Source organism: Mastigoproctus giganteus, chromosome 10 (assembly GCF_048544385.1).
Source record: "Mastigoproctus giganteus isolate SK-2022 chromosome 10, ASM4854438v1, whole genome shotgun sequence".
Classification (NCBI taxonomy): Eukaryota; Metazoa; Arthropoda; class Arachnida; order Uropygi; family Thelyphonidae; genus Mastigoproctus; species Mastigoproctus giganteus.
The window spans coordinates 1,638,531-1,650,012 of NC_143584.1; the positions used below are offsets into that span (position 1 = coordinate 1,638,531).

At 44.1% G+C, this 11,482-nt stretch overlaps 1 protein-coding gene across 1 annotated transcript in view; it reads right to left on the reverse strand.

The window, feature by feature from the left end:
* jp (junctophilin) overlaps positions 1-8,633 on the reverse strand; it is an 87,533-nt gene extending 78,900 nt beyond the window's left edge. Inside the window, exon 1 of the mRNA XM_090383614.1 lies at positions 7,709-8,633. Coding sequence (XP_090239740.1) covers positions 7,709-8,120 — 412 coding nt within the window. The 5' untranslated portion in view covers positions 8,121-8,633. The remainder of the gene's footprint in view (positions 1-7,708) is intronic.
* Between the last annotated feature and the right edge of the window lie 2,849 nt (positions 8,634-11,482).

The following is an 11,482-nucleotide window of genomic DNA, read 5'->3' on the forward strand; positions in this document are numbered from 1 at the left end:
GTGCGAGTACTGTTGCCTAGCAGTTTAGCGTCAACAATTGTGTGTAATATTTTGAACGAATGTATATCTGGCACGGGTTGTTTCAGCAGACGTGATGTTAAGCTGAACTTTTTACTACAATTGAAAGGACTCTACACAGAAATGTAGTGATGACACTTTCATTCTGTATTTTAGCTATTCTGTTATATTTTAGCTGTTCGTTTATATTTCATTTTATGTTAATCCTTTGGCATTTTCTGCCGTGAAGGGAATTTGTCTCATACCAATGTACGACTATTTATATTTGGTAGGACAAATAAATATTCTTTTTCTTTCTTTCTTTCAAAATTCTATGTGCTTTTTACGAGCCTTTCAAGCCGATCTACGTATCAAAATTGATTACGAGGTACTTACTCATTTCTGCCCTTGAAATAATTCTCTTCCGCGAGCACTGGACGCTCAAGTCGATCAACATCAAATCTAGCATGCCTTCATAAGGCGCTGAGAACAAAAGTCTATGACCGGATCTATCACGCTCCCCCCCTCCATTCGCTGGAAAATCCAGTCCCTCCATGCATTTTGTCAGACAATATCTTGGCGAGTCCCTCATCTAGAACTCAGAGCTCGTGCCTCATTACAGTGCACATCGAAGAGGATTAACAAAATGAATTCCAGTCTCATCATCTATGCTACTGACACCTTCTCAAGGACCAGGTCGAACTACATCAAGGACAGCTTTCACCACGATACGTGTTTAGCAATCCAAGTCATATTGATTCAGGTGTGCATCCCGTTGTGGAGACTGTCGCATGAACGTAAATGACAAGTTTCCTGCACGCCTTCACAGGAAATTGCAACGTACGTTTTGGCAGTGTTATTAAAGCGTACGTTATGAATTCTCGGTAATTCGAAAATAGTAAAAATTATAAAAAAAATATTAAGAAAACATTGATATTTAAGTTACAAGTTTTATAAAAAGTAAAAAGAGTTTCTTGAAAAAAACTATAATTTTTAAATTTTTACCGCCATATTTTTTATTAACCAATGCATAACAGGAGGAGAATCCTATTACAATGTATTGTGGGATAGAATTTACAAAATAAATTAAGTGTAATAAATTTTATAAAATTCATAATAGCCATAATGAGATTACACGGTTTAAAAATTGAAACAAAATGGGGAAGAGTGTAATGGAATTGTGTCGCAAAGGAACATAAAATCAGTCAGTTTTATTAAGCGTGTGCAAAAGATAGGAAAACATTAAGGTCCTGGAGTTGAACCACAAAGTCTGGAAACCCACGAAGAGATAAAGAAGCTTGCAATGGTGAATTAATTCTAAAAGATGGATTATATGGGAGTATCTTCCATTAGCTGTTCTGTATTCGATCTTAAATTAATGAGGGAGACGAACACAGTGAGAAGGAACTGTCGTTAGAATCCGTGATATGCACGGATTCAAGTGTGGAATTGTTATTGTAATAATAATAGATGTCATTTTTACGAGATGCTTTCGTTAGCTGATTTTCATTTGAAATATAATTAAACTGAATATCCTTCTGAGATCGGCAAACGTCACAAGTTGATACCTCAGCGGATTTAATTTGAAGTTATTTTTTGGTTACCCGTGATCCAAGAAGAGTAGAAGTTAGCGGGGAATTGAATGTCTCGAAATTGAGAGAAGAAACGTCAATCTTTATATTATCCGTATACACGCCAGTTAATTGGTTGGCGCCTTTTCCATGACTTCGATTCATTAACCACAAAGTACAGAACACGGCGTATTAGAAGAGGACTGCCTTTCTGTGATGACAACTCCACGACGTCCGTGTGAAAAATTCGGAGATACCATAGAGCAGCAGTGTAAGAAGCTCAATGGGGTAATGGCCATATCATGTGGTAGTGATAGGGCTACTAAGCTAGTAACCAAGAGGTCGCCATTAAACCTATTAAAATCGAATACCGAGCACAGTTGTCACTGAGTCGAAGGCCTAACAAGTAGAACAGGTTTTGAAGGACCATAGTGCGTGAACTATTTGGGAACGTGCAAGTCTTTGGAGAGAACCCACCATATTGTTATGTTGAAGTCAGCACGACCCAAGTGTGTGTGGGTGTGTGCGCGCGCGCAAGGTGTGTGCCTCGTGATCTAAGCAATGAGTAAAATGTGTGAAGATCTGTCAGCGAAAGTGGAAAGGATGAAGAATCAAAATAATGGGGTACTGTTTGGAAGCGCACATCTTCTGTTCCACCGAAAAGTTTCTTCCCCCCCACAAGAAAGGTACGCTGATCACCTTTCTTGAATCAGTTCCAAGACATCGTAATTTAATACTGAATGGTCACGAACAAGCGATGATTGGTGTTATTCACAGGCGGAGCTGAGATACTGCAATAAGGATGGATTTTTGGACGTTGCTGACCTTAAGACTAGATAAGAGGGCATGTAGAAAGTCGCGAGAAGTTTATTACATGTAACGGTCACTATTTTGAAAAGGAAACAGTGCTTAACATTCCGAGCATTTTCTGATGCATCTCGGAACTTTTCAAACAACCCTTGTCGAATTTCGAAAATGGATTTTGAATTTTCTGTAATGTTCATTTGGATAACCGTGAAATATACTTTTAGTTTTCAACGAGATGGACTCCTCGTTTTCGCTCCTACTGAACTTGGACAGAAAAACAAATCTATCATTGGCACGACTAGATCCTTTGATGTTCTCCACACGAAGTACAATCTGTAGACCGAGAGAGCTTCGCAGAGGGACTTTTTTCTCTTCTCTTCGAAAGAGAACAGACGGCGCATTACTTGAAAGGACTTCGTACGCTGAATGCCTTAATCAAACAACTTTATCGGCAAAAGATTTTTTTCGCGCAAAGATTTTCCGACTTTTGTGCCGTTCGCTATTATTCGTTTGAAATCGGTGAGAGTTGCCCGCAAGTCAGATTTCGAGTATTTAAGAAGCGCGCTTCGTAACAGAACAGAAATCATTCAAATAAGAACAGACACCCCATTGAAACGACGCTCATCCCAGCCAGACGTCTCTGGTCTTCGGTACTTCACTAAACCTCCTCTTTTAGATGTCGTCATTCGCTTCAACGCTTTCACAGAGTGAAAATTACATCGAGATACGGGCGAGTGCCGAGATACAAACATTTCGATAACCACTCCGGGGGACAACTTAGAAAGCAGCTCTGCAATAACAACTTTTTTTTATGCTTAGTTACGTTCCAGTTTTAAGAATGCGACTCCTTAAACAGACATAAGTCGGTGCAATATTGTTTTCCACTGAAGAGTACGCTACACTGCTCGACAAAATTAACAGAACACGTGAGTTGAAGCGGGACAAAATTTGTTCCGTAGAATAACGATGAAATGAGGAGACAGCCAACTCCTTGGTCACTTGGTAAGGTCTGCACTGTAGCAAAAAATCTCATTCTTCCACCAATGAAGACCTTACCAAGTGACCAAGGAGTTGGCTGTCAACGTGCAGTGCGACGCCCAACGGCGTAGCCTAGTGGTCAGGCGCGCGGGTGCATAAGTACACGTGCCTTGAGTGACCGGGGTTCGAGCCCGTGACTGCTGAATACGGTGCTGTTTCTTGTATTCTGTGTATCTTGTAAACTCCTCTGATCGTTTGGTCGTCCCGGAGTATAAACAGAAAAAATTTATTTTTTTTTTTTTTATGTTCGATCGGATTTAAGTGTATGATCGTGCTGGCCACGGCAGTCGTTCCATATCTTCAGTTTCAAGATATTCCTCCATAGTCTGGAAAAATCCCTTGAGGCTGGGATGTTTCATTTTTTTAATCTTCTCTAATATTTATGGGATGGTTTTGAGCCCTCTTTCTTACTTTAGACATATTCATCTTCATCTGAAGAGTTGTTGTTATTTGGTTTTTAGGAGCATTAGCAAGTAAGGCCATATTGCTCCGGGGATATGCGGTGGTCACTCCCTGACCTTTCTGCATCCTCCGTATTTGTTGGTCACGGGCTCGAACCCCGGTGTAATCAAGAAGCGTGTGCTACGCACTGCTGCTCCTTCCCACCTGGCTACGGAGGCGCCCATCTGAAGAGAGAGAAAATCCGGAACTAACCAAAGGAAATCTCAGTAGGTATCATGTATAAGTATACAACGCGTGTACATGCAGTACACATTTTCCATACAGAAACTGTAACTGCTGCGAAGTACAAGGACAAAATCCTTGAACTCAATGTCAGACTTTTTAGGGGTGCGCAACAGAGCGTCAGTTCCATCTAGTGATCGTCAAAGCTTTTCCCCATAGAGCGGAACTGGTGGAATACTTTGTTCGAAGTGAAAATAATTCCAGAATCCTGTTGCTAGATGTGCAGAAATTAATCCAATTAAGCACTTATATTGACCATTCTCTGGGGAAGAATCCCGTGATTCTTCCCCAGAGAATTCTTCCTCGTGTTAATTTCGAGTTGTCAACCGTTCAGAAAGAAAATTGTTTGTAGTACTAAAGAGCACTCTTCCGACGTGCTTCAGTAATACAACGCCTCATTAACAGTCTGAGAAACTAGCGTCAGATTACCTGCTCTCAGGGGTAATCATATCTCCTATTGACAACCTTCATATTCCGGTACGCGTGAGCTAATAATTGCTAGGTCTAGTGAACGCCGGATGTAATCACTGGACACAAATAAATAATCCACAAAAATATCGAAAAAGGTAAATGTTTCATTTTAATGATCCACACAAGCGGATGTGATCAAAACAATGTGTACAGCCACTTTCCATATAAATAAATAATCTTTATTTGTCCTACCATACTATAATGCATCCCAATCAATCAAATACGCGATTTAGGTATATGATTTTCTGATAATTTCTCTTTTTATTTACACTATACTTAAACAAGCTTATACATGACCTCAATTTATGAATCATTTTCTAATACTTTAAAAAGCGAAAAATTGACAGACTTTATTTTTGATATTATTAATTTATTTACCTCTACCGTTAGTCCAATGTGGTCTTATGATTATATACTCACTGTCCAAAAAAGTTAGAAATCTTTATTTCAACATGTATTGGGGCCACCTTTCTGTCAAAATTATAACCCGCACACCTCGTACCACGGAATCCATTGTGTCCGAAGGGAACTAGCTCCAGATTTCACCAAACTTCCATCACAATATTTGCTGTACTGTGGTTGGCACAGAACTGAAAAGCCGAACTGTCCTTTCCAACTTATCCAGGATATTTTCAGTGGCATTCAGATCTGGAGAATCAGGCGACCAACGTAGATACCAGAATCTTGGGAATAAATAAGATCTTTATTGTACAGTTCACCGGTACACGCAGGTACCACGACCATACAATACCCTTCACGGCACCATGCTCGAGGAACATTCCTGCTCCATGAACATTCCGGCACCATGCTCGAACATTCCTCGAAGGGTTCGAGGAATGTTCCTCGAACCCTTCAGATACAAGTTTTGCACGGTGGAGAGTTGTCATCTTGAAAGGAACCACCGCAGTCCTGATAAAAATGAAGCATTGCAAGTGAGGTTGGTGCGATACGCCAGAAAGATATTCACTAGAAGTAACGCACCCTTCTAACGGTGAGCGGGATCTAGTCCGTACCAACAGAACAAATACCATACCATGATACCCACCTCCAGCCACTTGAGTGGTGGACAGGAGACAGTCTGGATGCATAGGTTCTGAGGTTCGCTCCATACTTTCATCCTCCCCGTGGTGCAAAAAAAGCGTAAATCGAGACTTGTCAAACCACATGATCTTTTTTATCCTTCCACAGTCAAGTCTTGGCGCTAGCGCACCGCTCCATTTGAACCTTCCAATTTTTTGCAGAAAGCACTGGCTTTCGCATAGCAGTGACCCACGACTACCAAATTCCAGATTCTTCAACTCCGCCGCATAGTTCGGTTGTAAACAGACATTTCTTTGCCCGAATTGAATTTTTTGCTTTTATTTGCTACACACTGGACCTTCCATCTTGGCTCAAAATTCGGTTTAAATTCCTGTGGTCTGGTTTTTGGAGTACTGGCTTTCTTCCTTTTTAGAGCTGCATTCCACTCAATGTATACTTTTGAGATGGTTGCTCGCGACACACCAATCATTTCCTTTTTCTCTCTCTATTGCGCTAAAGGTGCTCAAACAACACCTTTCTGAAAACCAGAAAGGTCACTTGTCTTCCTCATGACAGGCTCAACTAAAAGTCCCCATGAAAGCGTGCAGTTCTTATCCGATAGGAAGGAACTTGTGATCACACTACATTTGCACACCGTACGTTTAATTATCTGTTGACTCCAGTTGTAACAGGTTTTTAAATTTTTGGCCACTGAGTGTATAATCCACCTTTCGGAAATGGAAAGTATAGGAGGAAAATTATTAAAATATTTAACGAAGTGGAAAATCAGTCGAGCTATCGTGAAAAAAATCGAATATCCATTTATGCCATTAAAGGATGGGCAAATTGAGAAAATGTAACATCCTGGGTTTTTTAATACATTTAATTATAATTTTGCATTTTAAATAAATTTAATGTTTTGGTATCTGCTTATTCGGGCAATGCCTTTCTTTGACTGATCACCCCTGAATGCGTTTTTCGTGCCAAGGGTACTCCAGATTTACGTGTAGACAGCACCCAACCCGAAGATTAAATATGACGTAATTCCTCCCCACAGCTCCGCTGTGAAATATTTGGTTACAAAACCACGATTGTTGTAGTGAAATAGGGAACGATGGAGAGTGGGGGAGGGGTGTTTCTTCCTGTTTTTAGATTACTTTTTTTTTTTTATTTCTCAGATAATTACAGCACGCATCGTGTTAATGTGTCTTTCCCGTACAGAAATGTATCTTTCCAGTAAGACGTAGGTGCGGTGCAGGGGAGCGATACACGGGAGTTATACGCGTCCATTGAATACGGTTTTCGATTGCGCAACGACGCGCTAAAGTGTAAACTACAATTTCATCGCGAAAATTAAACGCATCGCCAGAGTTATCTTTCCCCGAACATTGCGATAAACGGCTCCACTCGGAATTCCTTTGTGACGGCGATTGTAGCGGTTGGCGGCGAGCCAGCGAGGCCACGAAGTTGGAGGCTCAGTCGGGGCTCGTTATTTATAAAATCCCGTTCGTGGCGCCCAAAATGTCAGCCACCGCTCGCGATGTGCGTGTGTGGCTTCGGAGAGCTGCACGGTCCTTTCCGGGATGTGCCGCATCTACCGCCATCTATCAGCGGCTACACACACTGCCGAGAAGATCTAAATATAGAATGTGTCGTTATTTATTTCGGGCTGCGAGGAAGTGTCTGACGAGAGGTGACCCGCACCAGAAACGCTGGCTACGGATATTTACTGAGAAGGAATGTGCTGACATCAGGACTGTCGTTTGGGGCAGAAACAGAAGAGCAGCGGCACCAAGCCCGCGTACAATCGCTGACTGGCAACTTCGACAACAGGAAGGGCCGGCTATTCTTTTCGTACTATACGCCTACGCTCGAGAGAGCAGCAGGAGTCGAAAGGGGCACGCGCTGACCACAATAAGTTGACCTTGTGGAAAATAAAATTTCACTTCTACACGAGGGACAAACAAAATAAGAGGACCAACGCGGGGCTCTTTTTTAGCACCTCCCCGACAAATTACATCCCTTTATTCGGGAGGGACAAGGGGATGATCTCTACTGACACCTGACAAAATGTTGCGCGAGTCATTTACAACTAACAAAATGCATCAAACACTACTGACCTCCGTCCGCATAGGTTTCCGTGCCGTAGCCATCTTGCAGTCCGTTGGCCCACGTTCCTTCGTATTTGGATCCGGAGTTGATCGACTGCCGGACACCGTACCGCCCTTTAAATCCCTGAGTCCACTCCCCGCGGTACAGCCACCGTCCCCGGGTCTCCACTCCAAGTCCGTGTCTCTTCCCGTTCTGCCACTGACCTTCGTACGTGCTGCCGCTGGGCCACGTGTAGATGCCGGACACCTCGAATCCAAAATGCCACGATCCGCTGTACTCTCCTTGACCTTTCGGTCCGGTGCACACGCCATGGCCGTGCGCTTTGCCGTCTTCCCATCCGCCGCAGTACGTTCCCCCGTCGTCAAAGTCGAAACGCCCGCCTGTGGCGGCGGTTGGCGTGTCGGTGCGAACACTGGACATGACCCTCACATGGATGATGCGGCGAAGCGATGAGGAGTGGCCTCGCGACTAGTAGACCGACGACCTCCACAACGGGCACGTGCCTGGCTTCGAGAACACGTTAGGCCTGACGCTGCTGCAGCTCGGATGGGGCCTTCTGCGACGCAGTTAAGCCTAAAGGGACGTTGTCGGGACCTCTGCGAGGCACGCACTCTTTCGATGAATCGTCCTGCACTGGGCCCAGGACTCGCCCATCACTGAGGGGGGCCACAGCACTTGTGTGTCTCGAGTTGCACTCGTACAGCTTCCACAATAATGTCGTCACCGTCGACAACCCACTGCGCAGTCGCTTACGAATTCCTAGAGAAGAAAACGCGAGAAATGCGAAGAGCAGCAGACGCCTGTGGTCATCCACAACGTTGGGGCAAACGTCGGGAGGAAGGAGAGGTCAAAAGTTTGAACTTCGTTTCGGCTACTTAATCGGAAAGAAAGACTATCGGCGAACACTCGGTGCGGCTGCAAGCTGGAATGCGTCGCCAGCTCCCCACCTACCTAAGCTCACCATGGCAACGGACATTAATAGCACGAGGCGACGGATGACACTGTAGCGGACAAGTCCACATATGGCTGCGGCAAACGGCTCCAGTCTCCGTCAGCTGATCGTGCGTCATGGCGATAGAGCCACTTCAGCGGAGGGTGGGCCGGCTCCGGAGGGATGCTTCGGGCCACATGGCCTCCTCGGGAACTTCCAAAACACGAAACAAATAAGTGACGCGGGGGTCCGCGGAAATGCAATTCGCGCTGCTCCGATAACTTCCGGTGTAGGTGGTTTTCACTGCGTCACACGCGTGGCTCCGGCGAACTGCTCGCGTGTGCCTTCTCTGCCCTGGTCTGTTACGGAAGTGTCCGTGTTATAATGATGCGGCGCAGAGAGGTCGAGCGAAAGCCGAGTAGAGGCGGAATTCAATTAACCGCCAGAGCGAAAACCAAATCACGAAAGCCGACAAAAGAGAGCCGGGGGGGGAACGTGAAATAAGAGATTTTCGTGGAAATATGGCGACACTGGAAAACCTTTATCAGCAGGGAAAGCTCTGTTGGTGTAAGTCGGGAACTTTGGGGTTGGCGACAGAAGGGGCGACTCTCTTTATTGGCACACTCTTCGGCATTCGACCATCGACCCCATTTTCTCGAGGTTACAAGTTAAAGGTATTTTTATGACCTCTCTTCATCCTCGCACAACGATATAGAAACCGGAACGAGAAATTCTTGCGGGGTGTGCGCGAGGATGAGAATGCGGAAGTAGGATCGAAGTTGACAGCGTTTCATTTTAGACACAAATGAGGACCGATGCTTAAATATTGACCACCGGATCTTCGCGCGAAAAAGAAAGAAAATCAGGGCCCTCTTTTAATGAGGACCCCGTGCTGAAACCCGAGCAAGTAATGCGGTACTCGACATCTGTCCGTGTACGGCGCCCTACTTCTGCGCTCAGGAGACGACTTTCTTCGGCGGCACAGCGGGGCGTTGCCACTTAGTGTTGGGATGTTGCCCGAACTGGCGATGACGGGCAGCTCCCGGCAAGTAAAAAGAAATGGAAGGAAGGAGAGGAATCGGCGGATCAAAGAACTGGCCGAAATAAAAAGAATTCGAAATCGGGTCTTTTAGGTGGCTCTCCGCTGTAACTACGTTGGGAGGATTCATTCGATCACGTCGTTAGAGAAACCGATGACGGTAACGCGACCTCTAACTTATTCATTAAATAAGATCTTTATTGTACAGTTCACCGGTACACGCAGGTACCACGACCATACAATACCCTTCAAGGCACCATGCCAGAGGTTAACAAACGGCAGAGATAATAAAGAAATTGTAAAGATTAATTATAAGCAAATTATATAATAATAAAAAAAAAAGTACTCATAGCAGATAACATTGACTTGAAAGGAAAACTAATACAAAATAACAAAAATAACAAATTGTGATAACAAAAGCTTTTCCTCAAGTCCAGTTTTCTGAGAGTCTCTTGCCCCGCCATTACGATCTGAGATCAGTTGGTAGTTCTGGAGACCACGTGCAGATCTAGGATGATCCGTCTATACTTTTTATCATCTATGATTTTAAATAAGTCAGCATCCAGGAATTGAACCAGGTGGAGCTTCTGATAAGGCAGGAACCGATCTTTCAAATGTAGTCTCGAAGGAAGAGCAAGAAGCTTGGGAGTGGAGCGGAGACCTGGTTGGGGAATCCGCCAGCACACGGTGTCCCAAACGTTGGGTGCTGAGACTCTCCCGGCAATCATTTTTACGGTGAAGATGAGTCTTCTCTCGTGCATTAATGCTGAAAACCTGGTTAAATTCAGCGCGTTGGCCATCGGTGTTGTGCGCTGCTGTGGTGGGAGATGACACTTAAAGGTTGCCCACTTCAGGAGCCAGTATTCAGCGGCTTTTAATGGTTTAATTGTGGTGTCTGCAGCTGAGCCCCACAACTCTACTCCATACAGTACACTTCCAAAAATCATCATCCTGATGTACATTTTTATCAGGTTGCTGTTGTGAATGTGTAGCAAGTGCTGCTTGGCAACCCACCGTTTCTTGTTGAATTTAGCACAGAGTTCTTCTATATGGTGATGGAATCGTAATTTTCTGTCGAAGATTACACCCAGATCTCTTTGCTTTTCAACGCAGGGGATCGGGACTCCGTCAATCGCAGGCTGAATTATGGTTGGTATGGGTTTAAGAGAGAATACCATGATGGCAGATTTCTCAGGGTTCACTTGCAGGTCAAAATTCTTGAGGTACTGCTGTACTTCTGATAAGGTCTTGTTGATGGTTACTGTGGCGTTTTTGGCTTCATCGGTCAAATTTATTTTTGTGAAGATCTTTAAATCATCTGCATATGATATCATATCTGTTCTATTGTGTATTAGTGGGTAGATGATAGCAGTGAAAAGAATTCCGGACAGGACTCCTCCTTGTGGAACGCCTGCATGTATTTGTCTAGTATACCTTTGTTTTCCTATGTACATTTGGATGATTCTATTCTGAAGAAAGGATGTCAGAAACTTCAATACTGGGCCTGTGATGTGATAGTAATTTCGAAGGAGTTTGAGCAAGGCTGGGATGTGAACACTATCGAACGCAGCTTGTAAATCAAGATATGTGATTGCCATTTCTTCTTTCTCCTCAAATGATCCAAGGATTGCATTAGTAGTCATAATCAGGTTACTAACTGTTGATCTGTTTTGCAACGAATAATGAATTTGCTGGGGCCTGTGCGGGAGAATGTGCGTGGTAAGTGTTTTCAGTACTGTTTTTTCAAGTAATTTCAATAGACACGAGGAACGAGAGATGGGTCTAAAGTGCCTGGCTTCAGTTGGCTGGGAA